Source organism: Thermobia domestica, chromosome 10, assembly GCF_964235325.1.
Source record: "Thermobia domestica chromosome 10, izTheDome1.hap1.1, whole genome shotgun sequence".
NCBI lineage: Eukaryota > Metazoa > Arthropoda > Insecta > Zygentoma > Lepismatidae > Thermobia > Thermobia domestica.
In genome coordinates, this window is record NC_137463.1 from 269,224,174 (window position 1) to 269,250,022 (window position 25,849).

At 35.8% G+C, this 25,849-nt stretch overlaps 1 protein-coding gene across 1 annotated transcript in view; it reads right to left on the minus strand.

Annotated features, from left to right (window-relative positions):
- Positions 1-1,055: 1,055 nt before the first annotated feature.
- The window catches only part of LOC145663221 (AP-5 complex subunit beta-1-like), a gene marked incomplete at its 5' end in the record, with an annotated part of 61,841 nt that continues 37,047 nt past the window's right edge, over positions 1,056-25,849 (minus strand). Inside the window, 3 exon segments of the mRNA XM_081729583.1 lie at positions 1,056-1,323; positions 23,431-23,604; positions 25,733-25,827. Coding sequence (XP_081585709.1) covers positions 1,166-1,323; positions 23,431-23,604; positions 25,733-25,827 — 427 coding nt within the window.

A 25,849-nucleotide genomic window follows, 5' to 3' on the forward strand; every position in this document is an offset into this window, starting at 1 on the left:
GATTTTGATAACAACAAAGATTACGAATAGTGTAACAGCATTTGACTATTAAATTAGGAATAAAAATAGAAAAAAAACAATGAAATTAGCTTGTATCATAGTTTAAATGGCAATAGTTGAAAAAATAATACAAGTAATTCTTTTGATGTAGCGATATTTACTTTAGCATCTTACGGTATATTCTGTAAGCTAAATCAAACTCTCACTTTTATGGTTCAAGTGTATCAGACGGGTTCGTACCTTACGTCAAAGTGTACGATTTGCTCCATAATATTTCGATGTTGGAAAGGAATGTTAAATTTTATTCAATCAAGAAATTCTGAATACGAGGCGTGTTCAAAAAGTATCGAACCTTATTATTTCCCGCGTACTTTCTTCAATGCAGATGTGGAAGAGACATTCATACGCAGTCGTGATTTTTTCTCCGCCGGCAGAGTGCGTCAGTGTGTAGTGAGCGGTCGTCGGATTTCAGTTTTTTCCTAAAATGACAAAAAAAAAAAAAAAAAAACCTGAGCAGCGATATTGAATCAAATTTTGCAAAATATCAATTTTGCGATACCCAAGCGGAAACCATTCAATCGGATCGGTATATTCAATTTTGAGCATGAGGAGATTATCCGTGAAATTTGATTCAGGCTTTTATTGCCAAACACAACATTCCTGTGTGTCCTACTCACCCGATATGGCTCCGTGTGATTTTTGATTATTTCCCAAACTGAAAATGCCACTAAAAGGGACCCGATTTGAGTCAAGAGAAGACATCATGCGGAATACGACAGCACGGTTGCTCACCATTCCAAGAACTGCGTTCCAGAAGTGTTTCTAACAATGGTGAGAGCGCAGGGAAAAGTATGTGCACTACCAAGGAGATGACTTTGTAGCGGATTTCCCAATCAATCAATGTATTATTGCCAACGAAAGGTTCAATACTTTTCGAACACACCTCATATATTGGTGTCCTCTTCGACATTGTAGGACTCAGACGTTACCGTGAAAAGCCATTCGGTTTACAGTAGCTTAATGTAACTACTTGTGGAATGAAACAAATCAAACAATATATGTTAATAATGTTATTAATTATTTACAAAATCATAAGAAAACACAGTATGTATTTATAGAAATATAAAAATAAATATATTCCTTTGTAAGAGGTAAAGATCATAGTTTAACACGACGACCATTCGTTTAAATAATCGTTCGTGAAAGCTAGAAGTACATCATCATCCGTCGCCATCCTTACAGTTGTAACATCCTCTCCTAAAATGAATTTCAGAAGCAGATGATTGGTTGGCGGCAAAAATATTCCCACAGTCACCTCCTCTTCTGTAACAGGAAAACAAACATAGCAAAAGTTACAATGTGAAAAATATTAGCAGTTCACTAGATAGTATAAAAAAACATCTGTAAAATAACGGAAATTTCATTGAATTAAAAAATAAATTAAATGCCCACTATAATTCATACATTGCTAATAAAATACATTTTGAAAAATACAACACGCAATGAAAGCACGCAATTAAAACTTAAAACACAAAGTTTAAAACGTAAAACATCTAATACTGAGTATAAGTTAAAAGAGAAGTATTCAGAATGGATGTGTATCACTGAATTCCTACACCTACGAGAACATGATTCATTCAAAGTGAATATTCCTTTCAGGACCGAACCTATATGAGATGTGAATCTACAGCTCAACTTCTAAACCAAATGGTATTGAAAATAGGAAATCTTTGTCGTTTGAGTTTAACATCACGCCATTACGACCTTTAGATTAAGGAAGACGATGATAAAAGCAAGTGGAAGAACAGGTGGAATGAGAGTGTGGGAGGAAACGGGAGTACCCAGAAAAAACCCACGGGCACGATGTTGTCAACCACGAACTTACTTGGTCGGGGATCGAATCAGGAACCCCACGTACCAGAGGTAAACGCTCTACCACTGAGCCACCGTACCCCACACCGACAATAGCGTCAGGGTCTTTTGAAACTATTGCTATGAGGGAGTTGATGTCTGAGAAAAGTCCAATCTAAAAGTAGGTGTGAATCTGAAGAACTCACAAAGCATAATGAATGTGTGAAAGGGTGCAAGTCAAACTGCTGGAGATTTACGCAAAGCTAATTAACGTGTATACGGTGCATGGGTGCGATAATGCTCGATGATACGCAAAACATCCCCAACACACAGAAAAAGAAATACTTCTGACCCCCAAAGCAGAACAACAAGCGACAGTGCGACAATGTTTGCAGAAAGATTGGCTACCTCTAGACGAAAATTACCGCCTCTACTCTACTCTGTAAATAAAAATTACGGTTGCAGAGAGATTTTCTTCTCCATAAATAAAACACGATTCAGAACAATTCAACGCTTGATAGTCATAATTTAATATACCGATCCATTTGAGAGGAGCGAAAGGGAAGAGTAAACGATAAGTACAGTCTTTATTAGGAGCGCTACAGTCGCCAGTGCTACAGTGCATGCAGCCAAATTGACACTCCTAGCAGACAGATGTCCGGTGGCAGGATGCTTGCTGAGCCATTGCCTATTGCTTGTTAGAGCTGCCGTCCGTGAGGTTATAACGTGATTCTGATACTTAGAAAATGGCTACCCCAGGAAAATTTGTGAAAGTTTTGGGTCTACTTAGGAATATTACGACTAATCGCCCTACAGGCAGTGATTTTTTCTTTTGAACAGATTAGCACAACTAATATGTTGGCTTACATCCAGATAAATGGACAATCTGCTGTTTCAAGGGAAACAAAATGGCTTTATGTCAGAAATATGGTAGTCAATACTACAATTTCAAGCCTGTTTTTGGAGATAAATTAATGTCTAAACAAGTCACATTCAAAGTTATAAGAAGGATTCAAGGAAAGTTAAATGATTCATCGTTTTTTTTTTTTTTTTTTAAGTAAGTGCCTGTAATTTTTTTGACTAAATATATATGGGAATTTCTTGATTGGTTACTTATTCAGTTATTATACAGCCCTATAAGATCTCTATATATTTCTCCATAAATATAAAGACTACAAGTATAATAAAGTTTAGAAAAATAGAATTATATATATATATATAGATATATATATATGCTTTTATGCGCTTGCAAATTTCATGTTGTAATTTTACTACGCCATTATTAAAATGCTTACAGAAAGTTTTTGGATTTTTCGTAAGTCGTCGCAAAAAGTTCAAAAATGTTCTGCTTTGGGGCCTCTGACAAATGAAAGGGCTGTGCATTAAAAATTGCAATGGTGATACCGTGCATTTTATGGCTCAATAAAGCAACGATTGCAAACAGTTCATCGTTACGTCATTACAAAATGTAAAAGAACCAGAAAAGGGTATTTGGAATATCTGAAAATAGTTCTTAACACACACACACACACACACAAAAAAAAAAAAGCTTTTTTCAATCTCATCACTGATTATGAGGCACACCATTACCTTCTTGATATCGTAAGAATGAATCAAAGGAACAATGCCACAGAAATTCAACATATTCATTCAAACGCAACGATAAGAAAGTAACACAGCAATGACTATGGTTTCCAGAGCCGTAGCTAGAGGGGGAGAGCCGGGCGGTCGTTCCGGGCGCAGATAGCAAGGGGGAGCAAGAAACAAAAGGTGTTAAAAAAAGGTAAACGACGCGGCGCCCTGTAAAAGAATGGATGCCCTATTAAATCAATATTGTTGTCAGTTTGCAAAGAAATACATTTGTAAAAAATTTTCTTGCTCCCTCCGCTCGCAACTTAAAGTTTTCAATAAAAGTCACAACAAGTGTTTACTTATTTCTTAAACAAAGTTGTTATATACGATTTGTTAATGACGATGTGATATACAAGGTATCGAGTATTGACCTACAGTGTACGCAGGAGTGTTTACAAAATCGGAAACTGTCAAGGTCTGAAATAGGTGATGAGTTTGCTTATTTAATCACATTTTTCTATTCAATCGCATTAATCACGATGGTGAGAATGAAGGTATGAAAATGAGAGGAGTGAAGAGACACACGCAAGCTGCAGTTTTTGCGGGAATATTAAAAATGAAGGTAAACAACGGGAATAATAATAATAAATTCAAAATCACAGAGTAGGGCTAAAAGGGTCAGAACTTAGCCCAAGGAATTTTGTCTTTTTCAAAGATTAATCATTATCAGTGATTTTTTTTTTATTCCATTAACACATGAAATGCTTCCAATTTAAGGAATTTATTGGGATCGTTTCTCCATCAACAAGTTGTATCGGCAGAATATGTTTTTTGTGCATACGTATTAGTTGTGCCCTGTTTTATCTATCTACATACAGAGAAAATATAAACCTTCTCAATTTTCGTTATATTTCACAAAATATTTTTACCGTAAAAAAACTAACTAACTCAATGGCCTATAGAACCCCAAAGTTCAATGACGTATACATAAAACTTCTCCATTTACTTCTATCCTGAGTCAACTGGATCCAGTTTTTACTTTGTGTTCCTATTTCTGCGAGATTCATCTTAATATTGTCCTTCCATCTGCGTCTAGGTTTCCTAATGGACGTTTTCCGATTGGATTTCCAGTCAAAGCTTTGAAAGCGTTCCTACTTTATTTCATTCTCGCTACATGACTTGCTCATCTGAGCTTCCTAAGACGTGGCGATTCTAACAATGTTTGGTAAAGGCTGTAAATTATGCAGTTCCTCGTTATGAAGTTTCCGTCATTCCCGATTGCCGTTCCTCTTCTGTCCGAATATTTGTTGCAGGATTTTATTCTCAAATATTTTCAATTTTGGGTTCTTCCCTTAGAGTAAGTTAGTATGTTTCGCAACAATACAGAACAGACATGATTACCATTCTATATATTTTGAGCTTCAAATTCCTCGACAGAATTCGCGACGACAAAAGATTTTGAACTGAATAATAACACGAATTCCCTGCTTTCAGTCGACATCTAATTTCTTAGTGGATATGATTTTGGTCTGTTAATATTGATCTTAGATACTTGAAAGTATTCACTTTATCAAAAGTATTATTTAATATTTTAACGCATCCATAATTTGCTGTATTACGATCCCAGTGAATTTTAATGCATTTAGTTTTTTTTTTTCTGCATTTACTTCTGATCCTGAAAGCATGTAATAATATCTCTGCATCTCTTTCTATTGTTCTCCTTCCATCTCCTATCAGATTACATCAGTATACGCCATAACCTGGCAAATACCATTCAACTCTAGGCCCTGGTTGCTATCTTTGATTTTCCTTATAGCGTACTCCAGAATAAAGTTGAACAATAATGTCGACAACGCATCTACTTGTTTCAGGCCATTCTCGACGAGGAAGCTCGTGGACAAGAATTTTCCCACTCAGACTTTAGTTTGGGATTCTTTTAAACACATCTTAATTAATCTAACTAGCTTTTTCGGTATTCCAAATTCTGTAAGAATGTTGTGTAATATTTATCTCCTGATAGAATCGTAAGCCCTTTTAAAATCAATAAATAATCGATGTACCGGGGTATTGTATTCCTATTTCTTTTCAATTATTAGTCGAATGGTAAATATCTCGTTCATAGTTGATTTATTTCGTCTAAGTCCACTGATAATGTCCAATAATTTCATCCGTGTGTGGGATCAATCTTGCTAATAAAATATTTGACAGCATTTTATGTTGACACAAGAAAAATGCCTTGATAATTATTACAATCAACTTTGTCACCTTTCTAGTGAATTGAAACAATCATTCATTCTTTCCACTCTCGTGATAATTCCTCCTTGTTCCAGATAAGGAGAATGAGTTTGTGTATCTTGTTCCACCATTTTCCCCTCTAGCTAAAATTAACTCAGTCGGAATTTCGTCTACACCGGGAGATTTTTTTTTTTTTAATTTCTTTACAGCAATTTCTACTTTTGTTCGGCTAGAATCTGAAATTTATGATTCCGCCGTGCATTTTCCTTTTCCCGCGAACATTAGTTTTGGCTGCGTGTTAAGAAAATCATCAAAGACTTCTTTTTATCTATTCATAATGCTGTCTGTATCAGTAAGAATTCTTCCGTCGTCTCTCTTTAATATATACGCGCGAGGTTGATACCTTTTCTTAAATTCGTTGATGCAGTTGAACATTTCTCGAATTGTTTTCTTTTACTATTATCTTCAAATTCATTAATTAAACTTTCAAAAAATCGCGTTTCTCTCTTCTAAACATGTTGGAACTTTCCCGTCTGATGTTAATGAAATTTAATGTAGCTATATCGTTCGGATTTTGTAGCCAATGCAGTTTCGCCTATTTTCCCTTCTCCGTTAGTTTGGTGCATTCCTGGTCGAACCATAATTTGTTACTACGTATTTTCGCGTGCCCAATTTTAATGCTATCTCTAATTTGAATACAAGTACCCTCAATATTAGAGTTCTCAAAATCTTCCAAAAACGAGAATTTATTACACTTCAATCTGGTATTCCCTTCTCGCCTGGTTCTCTTCTAATTTCTTTAAATTTTCATGAATCTAATTTCTTTAAATTCTCTCCGTTTTCATGTTGAATATTTCCTTTTTAAAATGATAATCTCTCTCTTATTATTGCTGTTACAAGGTAGTGATTAGTGTCATAGTCAACTCCTCTGAATGACCGCACATCAATTATGCTAGACCGTCATATTCTATCTACTAAACGTGATTAATTTGATTACCTGATTTTTCATCTAGTTAGGTCCAAATATATCGCGATGTGGGATTTTGTACTCTTCACGATTAGGTTTTTGGATGTTCTCAAGTTCACGAAACTAACGCCGCTGTCATTACTTTCTTTATGCAGACTTTTTTTTCCTATAACTAACTAACTAACTAACTCTATGGCCTATGGAACCCGGAGGTTGAATGCCGCGTTCACAAAAGCTCTCCACTGACTTCTATCCTTAGCTAACTGCATCCAGTTTCTACTTTGTATTCCAATCTCTGCGAGATCCATCTCAATATTGTCCTCCCATCTCCGCCTAGGTCTTCCTAGTGGTCGCTTTCCTATTGGTTTTCCAGTCAAGACTTTGAAAGTGTTTCTACTTTCTTCCATTCTAGCTACATGACCCGCCCACCTAAGCCTCCTAGATTTGACGACCCTAACAATGTTGGGTAAACCGTATAAATTACGTAGTTCCTCGTTATGAAGTGTCCGCCATTCCCCATTCCCGTTCCTCTTGGGTCCGAATATTCGTCTTAGGATCTTGTTCTCAAATACTTTCAGTCTATGTTCTTCCCTCAGTGTAAGCGACCATGTTTCGCAACAATACAGAACAACAGGCATGATTATCGTTTTGTATATTTTAAGCTTCAGATTCCTCGATAGAATTCGCGACGACAAGAGATTTTGAACCGAATAGTAACACGAATTCCCTTTGACTGTTAATACTGATCCTAGATATTTGATACTATCCACTTTATCAAAAGTATTATTTAATATTTTAACGCATTCATTAATTTGCCGTATTACGGTCCCGACGCACTTCCATGTATTTAGTTTTCTCTGCATTTACTTCTAAACCCATGTCCCTGCAAGCGTTTAATAAGATCTCTGCATTTCTTTGTATTGTTCTCCTATCATCCATTATTAAATTTACATCATCAGCATATGCCATAACCTGGTGAATACCATTCAACTCTAGGCCCTGGTTGCTATCTTTGATTTTTCTTATAGCGTATTCCAGAACAAAGTTAAATAATAATGGCGACAACGCATCTCCTTGTTTCAGGCCATTCTCGACGTGAAAGGTCGGGGACAAAAATTTTCCTACCCGGACTTTACTTTGGGATTAATTTAAACATATCTTAATTAATCTAATTAGCTTTCTCGGTATTCCAAGTTCTGTAAGAACGTTGTATAATGTTTCTCTCTTAACCGAGTCGTACGCCTTTCTAAAATCAATAAATAGTTGATGTACCGGGGTATTGTATTCCCACTTTTTTTTTTTCGAGTATTTGGCGAATGGTAAATATTTGGTCGATAGTTGATCGATTTCGTCTAAATCCGCACTGATAATCTCCAATAATTTCATCTGCGTATGGGGTCAATCTTGCTAATAGAATATTTGAAAGGATTTTATAAGATGTTGACAAAAGAGAAATGCCTCGATAATTATTACAGTCCGTTTTGTCGCCTTTCTTGTGAATTGGAACAATGATTGATTCTTTCCACTCTTGTGGCAATTCTTCCTTGTTCCATATAAGGAGAATGAGTTTGTGTATCTTGTTTCACAATTTTTCGCCTCCAGCTAAAATTAACTCAGCCGGTCTTTCCCTATAACTGGTTTGAAAATGTTTTCATTGAAATGCTCTAATAGCATTTTCATATGGTATCGCGGGACTTGGTAGAATACCCATGACACTTCTTAAAAGTGTCTTTTATATCTTCTGTTGGGGCATGTACCTTTAAAACAATATCACACCACCGACCCTTAAGAGTAATAAAAGTAAGTTTATCATTAACAAATTAACTCGTTTAATTGCTGATATTAAAAGAATCGGAATTAAAATGCTATTTGTGTGATTACATACAGAAGAAAATTACAAAAGTTTACAATTAATATTGGAAATTAATGCTGACACCCATTTCGATAGTTTCTAATGTATTGAAATTTCATTTCTTACCGATAGTATGATACGTTACAAATAGTTGTACTTTAAATTTCTATAATTGATCTGCAAGTGGATCTGCATACCAACCAAAGGTAGTTTTGTCAAGTTGAACAGAAAGTCTAAAATACGTCTCTCGAAAACACCTCTTATTTGTAAAAATCATAATGATCGTTTCTGGCTATTTCAATGGTCTGTCCAAGCAGCATGATATAAAAAATCAACATTTCTTAACAACAAAAGCTGCCTCTCTTATATGAAAAAAAAAAAAAAAAAGGAAGTAAGGAAAAGCTTGGTGTGGTGAGTGCAAAGGGGGGGAAGGTGGGGGGGGGGGCGCTGAATTCTACTTCGCCCCGGGTGCCGAAATCTCTAGCTACGGCTCTGATGGTTTCATATATGATATTGATAGGAAGACAGAACCACTTTGCACAATGATATGTATATCAACAAAATTAAGAAAATTGTACGAAAAACTATTCTGAAGATCTGCCATATGCACAGAAAGAACGTTGTGTCATGAATAACTTTTTGATTATATCAATATCGAAAATAGCCTGGTCCATTCGCCTTGACATGGCTCCATCCGATTTCTACTTGCTCAGCTGTATACAAGGTAATATACGGTATTCCGATTGGCCCAAATTTCAGGGTAGAGTTCGTTGGAGTCGTGTGTAAATATGACGTCAGACACTTGATGCAGGCAGAGAAATAGAGAAGGCCAGAAGCAAGGCGGAGAAGGGTGTAGAGAAATGTTGGCAATGTACGAATAGTCACTGATCCATAACTGGTGTACCTTGTAAGACTGGCGACCCAGCCAGGATCAAGACGTCCATTACACCTGTAAAACATCGACTCTATCATCACTATTCCCTTTGTCAATCCTCGGGCTGCTTTGTTTTCAAGGCTAAGCACGAGAGAGAGTGATGATGTACATAGATGTAGAGTAGGGTGACCAGATTCTGACAAGTGAAAAGTAGGACACAAGTATAATAGTATGTGATAGTCTACTGCGTCGGCAATACACACACATGTCCTTATTTCATTTAACGTTAACGTTAAGTTAGTCATTCATTTTTATTTATAAAAAACGTACGCAACTTAATTATTGAAAGAATTTAACACAATTCCAAATACTTTCAAGAATGACAAATACAAGATTTATTAAACAATTTAAAACAATTTGATGAAGTAACATAAAGGAGTCACTTTAATGAAAAACAAAACTTAAGTATGTTAAGGCATAAAATTTTAATGTTACATAGAAGTGTGCTTCGTCTCAATGGTTATTTATCCGTACCTTGCAAACTTTTCCCCAAAGTGTTAGCATATTATTTCCATTAATATATGATATCTGCTTACCAACCAAATATCAGTACAATGTTTGTTGACATATTTTTCATTTGAATGTACAGCTCGCAATGACTTGCGACTAATTTGTAGTAATTTTGCAAAATCATGTCATGGAATTCACTACAGCTACTTGGTTATTATTAGATGTTTAAGAGTTTGTTTTCAGGTGAGATTTCTCATCAGTCTACAAATTATTCATTACAGAAAATACTCTTTCACGTCAGTCGGAGCATTTGTGGGACAGACTAAGCTCCACAATATCGCATGCTTGGGAATATGGAATGGAATTTTTTTCAAAATACTTGAATATTTCACTCCATTTTAAATATACCTTCTTTTCAACAGTGTTTCATTCTTTAATTTTTTCAAAAGTAACATACGTTTTTACATTTGTAATCTCATCACACATAGGAATCGTTTATTTCTTTTCCTGACAATTTATTAATGTACTTCAAGCTCTTTGTTTGCGAAAGGTGTGCACTACTCAAATATACGCAATACAAGTTGAATAAAATGAACACACGCTTTCTTAAAATTCTATACACACACACTATGCCCATTTTCTTCAAGACTTTTTTGTTTCGACTCAACTACAACAGGGACAAAAACGCAGTTATATCTGTCAATCAATTTTGATTTAAGTTCATGACTAATGCTAAAAATTCAAACCATCGAAACATACTGGCATTTAAGAAAATGAACAAAAAGAAAATGAACTTATGCTTGTGGATAAAATAGAGCCATATTTCAAACAAAGGATCATTGAAATACATTTTACTAAATGTGGGACACTTATCCTGTGCTATCAAATATGACTTTAAGGCTGGATAATGTTAAAGTATACTTTCTATATTTAAAGTATACTGATATGCTTTAAGTATGCTGGTAACAAAGAAAGCTATCTAATTTTACTGATGGAAAGAGTTTCAAATACCCGACTTCCACGAAGTCACAAAATTCACGTAATGTAGCTTTACTTTGGTATGTATGTAAAAATTTGAATATATTTTCTGAATTACACTGTCTGTGCAAAATGGCAAGCAGTCTAGAACAGTTTATATACAATTATTCAGCATGTGTGCAGCACAACCAACACCAACAATTGGTTTGTTTAATGAATTCTGAAGAATACTGCAAACATTATTTTCGCCTTTCTTTGTGCACCTCCGAATTTACAGTTGGTATCATCAGCGCACAAACTTACGCCTTTCCTTTTAATAGTGTATTCCTGAAATGTTTGAACAGTATATGTGCACATCATGTCAGAAGTTTCACCATACTGATTTTGAAAATCGAAAACTTTAACTTGCATTTCACTTGCAGGACGAGAGTAGCAAACCAACAATGGAGACAATTTCCTAGACTTATGATTTGAAGAATCTGTATATACTGTAATATAATTTACTTGATCCAAGTCTTTCTGCATTTCTGAAATTGCGTAAGGGTTAATCACATTCAATACACGAGCTTCGGATTTTGTTCTCACACACGAGTACTGGGTTCAAAGCATTTCTTCGTGAGCTTAGAAGTCCAGTCTGTTGAACGAAATGACTGATTATGCATCACTGTGAGAAACGCAACACATACTTTTGCTCCCGCAAGCATTTATTCCTTCTGTTCGAAATTTTACTATATATATTTTACTATTTTACTATATATAAAGGAAGCAGTTGCATTGAACATATTTCTTTTCGTTTTTTGGTGACGTTCTATTTCAAATTTTCCACTGTTGGTAATGGGAATTGAAGTGAACATTTTGCACAATGTACATCACTATCTGTCTTCCCTCTCTTAATACTTGGGTAGTTAGATTTATAACACATTTTCGTCGTGGAGGAATCTCGAAAACAATTAAACTATAAAGAATTGTTGCAAGCTGTTCCTCGCCCTCTCTGTCTGTTCACACCAATCTACTTTCACAAATAGCACTACTGAAGAAAGCGAAAATATCCTGCACCGCAACTCATTTGTATTACAATCAAATAATTTCATTTGTATTATAAATTACTAGACACGTAATTAATATTTGCGTTTATGATTTATTTTTATGTGTGTACAGTGAAACTTCATGTAGGTCACCAGACTTTTTTAAAATCGATTTTCGTAGCGTGAGATGATTTTAAGGAATGAGGGAAAATTTAGACCAGCATGTGAGAGCTTCTAGTTACTTCTTTGGCATCACTGTCGTAAGTTGAAATAAGAATCCTTTCCTGCCTTACCAACATATCAATAAAGCTTTCTCAGTAAAAGCAATGTACTGTAAAACAATGGTTTTGTTGATTGTATTCCTTTCCTAACAATAATATCTTGAGGAGTGTTGGAAAACACAGCGGTTTGTCATTCAGAAAAAGAGTGCCTGTGATTCGAAATGTTGTGAATAAAGAACGAAAAATTAAAGACTTGCAAATAAGTTAAATCAGGACATTCGACAGGACACTTTAAAAAAGAAGGACATTCTCCATTTTCCAGGTGTCTTTGCAACACGCAGGACAAATCTTTGAAAAACAGTACTGTAGTGCGAAAATCAGTACATTTGGTCACCCTAGTGTAGAGAACTATTGACAACGTATAAGGAGTTTTGAGTGGACGAATGTTGTACCTGTATAACCATCGATTCTCTCATCGATGTTATTATTTGAATGTCACCACTGCCTTCGTCAGCGTCTGCTCTTTATGTCTGTTTGTCTAGTATATTCAGGATGGGAGATACAAACTGCACCGTTACAGAGGATAGATTTGGAAATGAGTGATTACAATCTGTTAGTAACTCTCTTAAAAAATTAATATTACAATTGTGGAAGTGGAATGTCGAATATAATTTGTACTAAAGCAACATTCCCTCTAAAGTTGCTTCGAAATCGCATCACAAGGTTTCTACTTGTACACCTTGTCTCAAAAAGGTTGAGCGCATTCTTTATTGGTGTTTTGAGGCAAAAATTTTCAAAGTCCAGCTTCGGGTATCTTCGGGAAAAAGTAAGCCAGGTTCGAACCTCCAAGCCAGCCTTTGCAAAAGGGAAAAAGTTTGCAGATGTGTTTTTCTTCTTTTAAATATAATAAGACTTGTTGCCAAGTGTTTAAAAAAGCAACATTGATTGAAATACTAAATGATACAATATTTCGAAACGTTTTTATTAATGTGAGCACATGCTTGTTTGTCATTTAGCTCTCTATACGTAATGGAACATTTAAATACGTTAAAGAATCTTTCCATATGTAAAAGAATGCTCAAAATTAAGAAATAGAACATAATTATCGCCTGAGTACTAAAATAAAAGTCAAAGTAGAACAGAAACTGCGTTTGTAATGGATATGAATGTCATAATCATCTTGAGATCCGTTATACGTTGCTAGAAGCTTAGTTCTAGAAGTCCTTGTGTTAGCTCATTGGTAAGCTGTCGGATTTCAAATCATATGGTTGAGAGTTCGATTCTCGTCTGGGCCAATACTTTTTTTTAAAATTATATTTTCCGCAATGCATGAAAAATTATATAAAATAATTACATTAAAATACATAAGTTGTTTATATATAACATAATAATTGCAGAACATAGTAAGTATTATGTTTAAAATATAACATCTGAGATAATTTTCACAGTAGGTCGGTATTATATATGAGGATGTAAATACAAGTTAAGAAACTCGTTCAATAGCAATAAATAAATCATGTAGTGTATTTATTTGCAGCTATTTGTCATATAGAGAGTAATTCTCAACATTCATAATACAGAATGTCATTTATGTTCTTGAAAAGTTATTCGATGCATAAACAGAGGGTATAAACAGAGAATCCAAAGTCGGAACGCTCGCAAAAAAATTCATGAACCCCAATGGTCACGTGAGCAGACTGAAATTGTGCTTATGAAGCATGCCACAGCAGAAAGTTTTTACATAGATTTTCAATTCAATTCCTAATATATGCTTTTGCAATGTGGAAGTGGTGATGCCTTGAGTCGCCCTCTCTCGCTCGCTCGCTCGCTCACTCTCTATTTATACAGAATATAAAAGTGGATTTATGTGTGTGTTTCAACATAATTCTAATATATCTAGAGCAATTTTAACTATATTTCTTACAGTCTGGAAAAAGAGTACTGTCGGGATACATATCAAAAATGCTAGAAACGGGTCGATATTAGTATCGAATCCATAGTTTCGTGGTCGCTTAGGTGAATAGCTCTACTTTCAATTCAAGTCCAATTAAGCTCCCATTAGCACCCAGGGTGGTTACGTAGCGACATAAAGATATCGAAATCAACCGATATTAGAATCGAATCGTAAGTTTTCAGCGCCGCTAACAGTGTAGCATTTCCCATTAGTCCACATTAGTCCCATTGCCTAGAGGGCAACATATTTGCAGAGTGCAAATTTTAAAACTTGAATAATATTTTAATTTTTTCCGTATGAAAAAGTTAAAAATCATGGGCAAATATACTATTTCACGAACAATCCTCTTTTACTATTCTAATATGTTTAATAATTGCGTAAGAAATGTAATAGTAATTCAGAACATGTTTCACAGTTGTTATTTTTTGTTACATAGTTGTAGCTATAGCATGTAGTGAGTGGAATTTAACTGTAATAAATTCAGTAATTAACCATATTCGAATTAAGTTTTATTTTTAAGTTCGGAATGAAGGGGCGGAGAAATATGTAGTTATTGGCGGCACCGAGCTTTTCTACATTTTACTTTCAAGATCTCCATTTTTCTTTTGTCATTTGTTCCTAATAAAAAAAGTTCAGTCACTTTTGGATTGTCATAGGATAGTAGGAGTTGGATTTTGGGATGCAGCCTGTGAGATTCTAGAGGAGCTAACTGCTTGAAAAAATATTTTTGAATCATCTGTAACATATGAAATAAGGATATGTATCATAAAAAATTGAAAGTAACTATGTCTGCGTAATCATCACGGTCAAATTGCAAAGTCAAATGAATTGACGTTTGGTATATAATCAGGCTCCAATCCCAACTGGGAAGTTATCATACGCGTGTCACTTTCATTATAATACATATCCTTAGGGGGAGTAGAAGTCCGAATTTTTGCGAAAAATTTAGTATCTCACAAGCCGTTCAACTGAGAGCTGAAATTCAGCATACAACTCTATTAAAAATAAAGAGAATATGCCCTGGCATTTTTTAAAATTGTCTTTTATGAGCGGGGGGACGGGGGGTGCCTTTTCTATATAGTGGAAATTAATAGTGGGTTGATTAGTAAAAATAATCGAAAACGATTGATATTAGTTGAGAAAAAAAATTGAGTAATGCAAACTAAAGTTCTTTTTGAATTTTATACCCACTGCTTTCTATTTATAATTGCTGAAGCTGGTGTTTAATATATGGAGCGTTCCGAGCATAAGGCAATCAAGCCATAAAGTTAGAGAAAATGGCCATAAAATTTGTATTCTAAACGTAATTACATGGGCATTTTCAATTTTTTTTTTTTTTTTTTTTTTTTTTTTTTTTTTTTTTTTTTTTACGTTGGTCTACTTTTCCTTGATTCGAAACTTTTAAATTTCACCCTATTTTCTACTGAATGTGTCTGTAAGGCAACAAAGAAATAATTACATATGATAAATTTAAATTCATTTTAATTCAGAAAATGAGAAACACTTTGCCATTATATATCGTAAAGGTCAGACCCACCAGTATTGTAACAAAGAGGTGCTTGAGCCAATGACGGTAGAAATTCAAACTCCGATAAGTGATAATTTCACAGTCTTGTTTTATTACAAGTGTAATCTCTTTAGTCAATGGAGAGGAGGACGTGGGTCATCGGTCAGAGTTGATGTCGATGGGTTTTGGTGGGTCGGAGTTGGTCGCAATGGTTCAGAGTGGTTCATAGTTGGTGGTGGGTCAGAGTGGATCACGATGGTTGATGGGTCAGAGTGGGCCAATGGGTCATTTGGGTGGTGGGTGATAGTGGGTCATGGTGGGTCGTGGATCAAATTTTCATTGACCCACACCATCTCTGGTTAAAATTGTACTAAAGATAAGAGGCACCGAAGATGCATGTCGGCTATTATGCTCAAATTTTGCGCATGGATAGTACTCCACCAGAAAGCAATAAATCTGAAACGGTTCACGGTATCACCTCCTAGAACTCGAGATGTAGGGGTTTGTCTGATTGGCTAAATTAAGACGTCAATGATTTATCCTTCAACAACCAAGCTTTTTATGATCGTTTCCGTGGGGAAGTCAGAAGAACACGTGCCTAGTAATCGTAATATTGATAGTTCGCGTCCACCCCGGCGTATTTGTTTTGTGTTTTTTTGATTCACCTAAATATAAACAAATCACACATACAGGCATTTTAACATATTTTGGGAGAGTAATTTTTGTGGTTCGTTGGCGTTTCATCGCGTCTCTGCCGCTGGTAGTAAAGTTTTCAAAATTGAACTTGGGCCATCACGGATCGTCGCTGCGGGGCCACCAATTTCTGGCGAGAGGTTAATAGTTGACCATCTGTAGTCCACCGACGCTTACAGCTTAGGGTAATGAATGATGTCCTTGCCTTGTAGACTTCATGACTACCGACGTCGGCAGTCAACTAGCTTTTAGTATTCCTTTATTAACCATCTATCGTTCATGTTTGTACACGGTGTTGTCATAATAATAATAATAATAATAATAATAATAATAATAATAATAATAATAATAATAATAATAATAATAATAATAATAATAATAATAGTTATTATTATTATTATTATTATTATTATTATTATTATTATTATTATTATTATTATTATTATTATTATTATTATTATTATTATTATTATTATTATTATTTGTAGTAACAGTAGTATAATTGATGATAGAATAATTATTGTCTATGTATTGTCTAGGTAGGACTACACACAGGATTTGGGTCGTTTTGGTTCGACTTGACTCTAATCCGAGTCGAGTTGGAAGATATTTTTCGCGCCGAGTCCAAGAGTAGACCTCAAAGATGTCTGTTTCGAGTCGAGTCGAGTTTCAAAGAAAAGTCGTTCGTGCCCATCCCTACTAATGAGAGCTTAATCGGAGTTAAGCGAAATTGAAAGTCTCACTATTTATCTAAGCGACCCCGAAAACTATGAATCTAATATCGATCATTTTCTAGCAATCTTTTATATGTATCCCCCTCCCATTCACCATAGGTAACCCGACAGCACTCTTTTTGAAACTATAAGAAATGTGGTTAAAATTACTCTACGCCAGTGGTTCTCAATCTAATTCCTATCACGATCCCCTTTTATCACACGCTCTTGCCAGCGACCCTTTTATAATTTGTTTTATAATAAGCTTGTGTGGGATTTTTAACATACCTATTTCTATAATAGTAGAATCCATTTTTTTGTTTATAGTGAACAGTGCCATGGAAAATCATTGCCCGGGGCGAGAGTATAGTACGATGTCACCGTATATATGAGTGACGTCGACAGACTAGCTACGAAGCGCCACCATGGTTGGCACGAAGCTCAATAACATTTTCAAAATAAACCCTACCTTTCCTTAATTTTGAGCACATTTTATTACGTTTTCCTTCTATTTTACACATGTGCACATGCACTTTCCTAACATGAGTAACACACCTCCTCCGAAATATGTGGCCCCTTTTTTAGGCGTCCGGCACTGACAGTGGATACAGTAACTGTAATATCTATATTCCCAACGACGAAGGTGCTGGTTCAAGATGGATGTTAAACTCCTTCATTGAAGAGGCCATTAACGTATCCGATCTAAGCCCACAACTTCTTGACCAAATAATAGAATGATCATGCGACAAGTCTTTGCAACTGGTTTTCTGTAACGAAGACTTGGACAAGTTCTGCCTGATGAGGAGAGAAGAATATCCTGGTCTGGTGATTGCTGCTTTAAAAGTAATAATTCCATTTGCTATATCGTACTTGTGCGAAAGTGTGTTTTTTTTATGGTAAACATTAAAACAAAGATAAGAAATCGCTTATCAGTTGAAAATGGCTTGATAATGTTCGTCATGAAGATTGAACCGGGCATTGCTGCACTAGTGAAATTACACCATGCTTAGGTATCTCATTAGGTTTTAATTTTAATTGTATTTCAATGTGCAGGTTTTGTTTCATGTGTATTTTTCTAGTATTTCTATATACAGTTCTCATTAGTTTTATATCATACCTCTTTGATTTAAATTCATTTTTAAACAACTCTACTAACTAACTAACTCTATGGCCTATGGAACCCGGAGGTTCAATGCCGCGTTCACAAAAGCTCTACACTGACTTCTATCCTTAGCCAATTGGATCCAGTTTCTAATTTGTATTCTTATCTCAGCGAGATCCATCTTAATATTCTACTCCCATCTGCGCCTAGGTCTTCCTAATGGTCGTTTTCCGTTTGGTCTTCCTGTCAAGACTTTGAAAGCGTTTCTACTTTCTTCCATTCTAGCTACATGACCTGCCCACCTAAGCCTCCTAGACTTGACGACCCTAACAATGTTGGGTAACCGTATAAATTATGTAGTTCCTCGTTATGAAGTTTCCGCCATTCCCCATTCCCGTTCCTCTTGGGTCCGAATATTCGTCTAAGGATCTTGTTCTCAAATACTTTCAGTCTATGTTCTTCCCTCAGAGTAAGTGACCATGTTTCGCAACCATACAGAACAACAGGCATGATTATCGTTTTGTATATTTTAAGCTTCAAATTTCTCGACAGAATTCGCGACGACAAGAGACTTTGAACCGAATAGTAACACGAATTCTACACCCTTTGAAAATGTTCAGTAGACTTATTTTTTATTGTTCTTTACAGTGTGTATAAAAAATAAAAGTATGCCTATCAGAACAAAATTAAAAATAATATTTAAAAATAATTTCTGGTATTAGATTCTAACTATATTTATCTCTTCCGCCTATCTTCGCGATCCCCTAGGGGCCGCGACTCCCAGGTTGAGAAACCCTGCTCTAGGCACACATGAGTTATGATGGAACATACATACATACACTTTTATATGTATAAATGCAGATAAGAGAGAGTTGAGAGAGAGCGATTAAGGAATTACCGCTCTCAATCTCTTCACTTTACTTTTGCGATTCGTGAAAATCTTACGTGACAGTTTGGGGCTAGCTAGTTTTTTTGTCTTGAACCACGATCCGATTTTCGATATGCTCGACCTAAATGCTGTAATGCGAATATTGAGAAGTTATCTGCGATGAAAGTAGCTGCAAATAAATACATTACATAACTTATTTATTGCTATTACAGGATTTTTTAAATTTGTATTCAATATTCACACATAACACACCGACGTTCTGTGAATACCTCAGATGTTATATTTTAAAGATAAGAATTACTTATGTCGTGAAATGATATGAATATATATATTCAACTCATATATACAACGGATGGTATGAAAATATATATACAACTGATGAATTGTAATGCAACTATTTTACATAATTTTCATGCATTGAGGAAAGTAGAATATCATAAAAGAATCTCACCTGAACGGGTATCGAACTCACGATTTAAACACTCGGTGGTGTACCACTGAGCTAACATGACCGCTTTTCGGAATCTGCTTCTGAAATATAACTGAGCTCATACGTAAATGCTCTTTTCCGTATGGAAATCACAATGACGAAACGAGAGTGTGAATACATAGTCTCGAAATATTGTATCATTAAGTATTTCAATCAATGTTACTTTTTTCTACTCTTAATACCATTTCAACATGTCTTATTATATTTAACAGAAGGAAAAACATATCTGTACATCTTTTCCCGATTACTAAGGTTGGCTTTGGAGGTTCGAACCAGCAGCTTTAGTTTACTGTTTTCCGAAGATACCCGAAGTTGGACTTCGAAAGTGTTCGTCTCAAAACAGCTATCATCATATCGCTCAATCTGTTTGGTATATGGTATATGTTTTTATACGTGTAAAGTCAGTATAACAATTCATTCTTTAAACAGCTTTTCGTATGTATTAATATTTCTTTATAAAAACTGTTTTTAATGTTATTATTACGGCGCACCATTTTCAGATTTCTTTCGCGAGTCGTTGATCAAGTCGTTCGCCACCAGCGTTGCCAAACTCACAGCTCGGAATTATTCCAAAACCTGATCGAACTTATGCTAGATTCGGTCAAATTATGCTAGATCCTCATAATTACTAATTCAGGAGTTTTAAAGAAAGGAAGTTGAGATACGATAACGTAACTTAAAATACACAGAGAGCAAGAATGCATGGATAGAACTCAATACTTCACGCACCAAAATTTTAACTCAACTAAATTACTGCAGTCGTTGTCAGACTCAATGGCGTATATATCGTATAAATGAATGCAAAGTTTTTGTTTACATATTTTGAAAGAAAATTACTTCGCAGCATAAGCGGAGTTGGGAATCGTCTGCTGGGGGGGGGGGGGGGGGGCAGATTTTTGGTCGGTCTCGGAGCTGTCATTTCAGGAATAAATATGATCATGAAGTCAGAAATAAAGATGGTGAAGTTGCCAAAAAGTTGGGGGGAGAATGGCCCCCATAGCTCCGCCCATGCCTCGGAGTTAAAGGATTAGAAAACCCTGGGTGGAGCCACAAAAAAAAAAAGCCCAAAGCCGTTCCGAACTTACTTCGGAAAATAAGACTGCCTGTATGGTTTACCGAGTGTATGAATCAATGGAAGAGGATACATTTCTGCCGTTCTTTTTCTTCCCACGACCAACTTCTTTCTCATCTCCAGGTTTTACGGCTTTTTGATAACTTGCTGAAATTGTGCTAGATTTGGGCAGGATGCTAAAAGCAAGATGCTAGATGCTAGAGACATGCAAATTATGCTAGATCTAGCATCATTATGCTAGATCTGGCAACGCTGTTCCCCACAATAGGCGTGTCGTGCAAGTAACCAATCACACGCCAGGTACTAGCTTTTACCTATTGCTTCCTTCTCACAGCTCAGAACATTGGTAACTATGGATAGACGTACAGCAGTAATTACTTTATGGGAGTTGGAAGGTTATTCTGCAACTGCAGCTAGCAGGCGAGTAGGTGTCCCGGCCTCTACAGGAAGGCGATGGATTCGGAAATATGGTGCTACAGGTCAGACTGGTAATTTACGATCTCCTGGTCGTCCGCATGTGTCAACCGAAGCCCAAGATGCGAGATTAGTAAACGAAGCCCGGTTAGACCCACTAAGGACGTCTGGACAGCTAAGGGAAGCTTCTCTCTTTCCTGGTAATAAGCATACAGCTCTGCGAAGGCTTCGTCATGCTGGGTTACGTGGCCGTGTTGCTGCCGTGAAGGAAAAACTCTCAGACGACCACAAAATTTACCGTCTCGCGTTTGCACAGGCGAATGTGCGTCTCAATTGGGAAAACGTAGTTTTCTCAGATGAATCCATATTCACAACATCAAAGGAGGGACGCCGTTTTGTGTATCGTCCGAGAGGTACCCGATATGACCATGGATATGTGGCTGCTTGCAATCGCAGTGGCCATGTATCTATTTTATGTTGGGGTTGGATTTCCAGTCGCGGAGCAGGACAGCTTCATAGAATTGAAGGACATCTGGACAATGCTCAGTACTTAGACATTATCAGTAATATCATGGTGCCATCTGTACGAGTATTTCAGCCTGATGGTGTAATTCAGTTCCAGCAATACCAGTCGCCAATACATACTTCCCGTGTGGTTCATGAATGGTTCGCAGGGCACCCTGAGATTGATTTAATCGACTGGCCGCCTCGTGGAGCAGACCTCAATCTCATGGAAAATATGTGGGCAGAAGTGAAGCGTACTCTAAGGGAACGTTGGCCTGAGGCAGATCCACCAAGAACTCAGGATGACCTGTGGCATCTTGTTTCCGAAGCATGGCTGGAGGTAGGGGAAGGAGATAGATTTGTCACCCATGTAATAGATTCCATGCCCAGAAGAATGGAGCGTGTAATAAATTCAGAAGGGTCTTGGACACAATATTAATGTCCCCGCCTTAACTCCCGAAAAAAGCCCTTTTCAGGGCTACCTAAACGCCTCTGAAAATATTTCTAGAAGTAAACCACTTCTTGTATCCGATTTCTGTGCAATCCTACTAACAAAAGAATGATAATTAGCTGTAGGCTTTGAACTCAAGACCTCTTCAGTGGCAAGTCCGTACTCTACCAGTGAACTAACATGAACACGCAAACCCAACCTGAAGAAACACGACTTTCAATTTCTGGTATTCGATGACAACGATGCTCATATACTTTGCAAATGTTGTATTCAACTTGGGATATTCCGCAACACACACACACACATAAACAAAGCGAAAGAGAGAGAGAGAGAGAGAGATGAATACACAAAAGCATATTCAACGTATTCGAATGAGACTCTAAGTAACGACATTCCGTTCTAAAGAGAATTTGTGTTTCTTCCCGTGACGTTAAGGGGATCGGGAAAAGTTATGTGTCTTGAAGCAGGATACGACTTTGGATACTCTGTTTATACACTTTCTATATCCGTAGGAATATACTGTATTTCACGAATATAAATAACATACTGTAATGAGAATATTGAGAAGTTAAATCTGTATGACAAATAGCTGCAAATAAATACACTACATAACTTATTTATTGCTATTAAACGATTTTCCTAACTTGTATTTAACATTCTCATATATAATACCAACCTACTGTGAAAATTATCTCAGATGTTATATTTTAAACATAATACTTACTATGTTCTGCAATTATTATGTTATATATAAACAACTTATGTATTTTAATGTAATTATTTTATATAATTTTTCATGCATTGCGGAAAATATAATTTTAAAAAAAAGTATTGGCCCAGACGAGAATCGAACTCTCAACCATATGATTTGAAATCCGACAGCTTACCAATGAGCTAACACAAGGACTTCTAGAACTAAGCTTCTAGCGATGTATAACGGATCTCATGATAATTATGACATTCATATCCATTACAAACGCAGTTTCTGTTCTACTTTGACTTTTATTTTAGTACTCAGGCGATAATTATGTTCTATTTCTTAATTTTGAGCATTCTTTTACATATGGAAAGATTCTTTAACGTATTTAAATGTTCCATTACGTATAGAGAGCTAAATGACAAACAAGCATGTGCTCACATTAATAAAAACGTTTCGAAATATTGTATCATTTAGTATTTCAATCAATGTTGCTTTTTTAAACACTTGGTAACAAGTCTTATTATATTTAAAAGAAGAAAAACACATCTGCAAACTTTTACCCTTTTGCAAAGGCTGGCTTGGAGGTTCGAACCTGGCTTACTTTTTCCCGAAGATACCCGAAGCTGGACTTTGAAAATTTTTGCCTCAAAACACCAATAAAGAATGCGCTCAACCTTTTTGAGACAAGGTGTACATGATAGTCACACACACTTTGCTATTTGTCTTTAGATCTAAGCATGCAATGAAAGTGAATTGAATTCAGAAATGTTTTCGTTGGAGAACAAGATCACATTCGCTCCTTAATTCACACAAATCTATAAAACTTGAATAGGAGAACTGCTATGACTCCACTCACCTAAAGAATTGTCCAGAATATAATCTCTTAGTTGGTCTTCCACTTTCTTTATCACCTGAGCCTTTGCCAGATGAACAACACACACTGAAGTGAATTCCAATGATTCTTCAAACTTCTTAAACAAGCTCTCAAAGACTTCCCTCTTCCACGAGGCAGCCACTCCAGCATATTCATCTGCAAATAAACGACAAACAACTTATTATTTTTAAACTCCTTTCTATCCTGTATGGAACAATATCTTATCAATGGTTCAAATGGTGGATGCCGTCCATGTTCTGAATGGTATTAATCTATCGAGATTCGAAACTTTCATTAGCAGAACTAATGGTAGTGGCACATGTGATATTCTTAATGATTGAATCGGAAGGTTCCACCTTTAATTTCTGACGCTAGGCATTCGTTCTTGATCGGAAAATGCTCGAAGGAATCTTACGAGGATAAGTCAAAAATTATCCGTTTATATATATATCTTCTTACATTGCTGACACTGACCTCTGTCCTCGTGGCTTTTATTGTTATGCAGTTGTGGTCATGCTATGAAAGTTTGATCCTAATTCCTCCATTTGTTTTTCTTTTGTTGCAGATAGATCATGGCCGCTTCATTAGAAGTTTACACCAAAGTGGTACAGCGAGCAGTGATCCGTTTTTTGTGGTCGGAAGGTGTATCAGGGGCCGCAATCCATCAAAGATTTTCGGCACAATAGTCAATAGTCACTCGTCTGTCTAACAGAACCATGTCACGTGCACACTCAATGTTGTCATCATTTGTAGCCGTAGATGAACGTCTGGCTCCTTCCTCGTGCGTAACACTTATGCGACCATTTTTTAATTTTTCCATCCATTCGTAGATACTGTTAAAGTATTGTACCGAAAGTCTTTGACGATTGCGGCCCCTGATACACCTTCCGACCACAAAAACCAGGCCATTGTTCGTTGTTCCTCTTTGGTGCAAACTTCTAATGGCGCGGCCATGATTTATCTGCAATAAAAGGAAGACAAATGGATGAATTAGAATCAAACTTTCCTAGCACGACCACAACAGCATAACAATAAAATACCCGAGGACAGAGTTCAGTATGAACAATGTAAGAAGAGTTATGTCAAAATTGAGGATAATTTTTGACTTACCCTCGTATTTTAAGGCCAAGACCAGCCCAATGTTTCACTTTTCCATTGGTTATTTCATTATACAAAAAGACGCATGAAAATTAAATCCCATTCAATTTATTTCGTGAATTTATTTCTCTACTGAAAGGGAAGTACTTTCACGAATTTAAAGCTCTTATGTCTTTTATCAAATATTTTTTGTAATTAAGCGAAGAAGTGGATTGAAAACTGACTTTCTTCAATAGTATTGAGCAGTGGCGTATTTACGATTTTGTTTCGGAGAGGGAGGGGCTTTGCTAACTTTCGGGGGAGCTTTGCCTGAAAATGTGAAAATTCTGCAAGACTTTTCATATACTTTACTATAGTAAGTAAGATTTCGGGGAGGAGGATTAAGCCCGGAAGCTCCCCCCTCCTAAATACGCCACTGGTATTGAGTGAAGTTTCAATTGGAAGTAATACATTCAGAAAATGAATTTTAATTAAAGCAGTGAAAAAGCTTTCTATTGTATTCAACACTGTGATTAAAAAGTTTATTCTAAGTAAACAGGCGAGCAACCTTTTAATTTCTTGTTTATCTATATAGCAACCAATTATTATTATTATTATTATTATTATTATTATTATTATTATTATTATTATTATTATTATTATTATTATTATTATTATTATTATTATTATTATTACCGTATTTCTTCGGATATAAGGCGCACCTTTTTGTCAGCTTTTAGACGTCCAAAATTCAGGTGCGCCTTAGATTCGATGTATATACTGCAAGACACATATTCATTCATTGCACGTAGGTTACAACATAGAATCTACTGCAGTCTTTAATACTGGTAGTTGCAACTAATTTGCTTAAAATTGGTTGTATTACAACAATGACAGACTGCGCAAAGATGGTTCGCTCACGAACAATGAACATTTCGTTTTACTGATAAGAAAATGCTTATTGAAATATGAATGTATTTGTACATTATTTCTGCGCCTTAGATTCGAAGCTTTTTTAAAATGAATTTAAATGAGGTGAAATTTCAGGTGCGCCTTAGATTCGATGGCGCCCTATATTCGAACAAATACGGTATTATTATTATTATTATTATTATTATTATTATTATTATTATTATTATTATTATTATTATTATTATTATTATTATTATTAACTATTTAGTACAAAAATGCCATTATCTATACTTACTCGGGACTGGTAATGGATGGAATAAATCTTGAAATGTGATTGTCACATCGTCCAAGGAACAAACATGGCACACGTTTCGGACGCTGAACTCAGCTCTGGCAATCAAGAAAAGAGAAG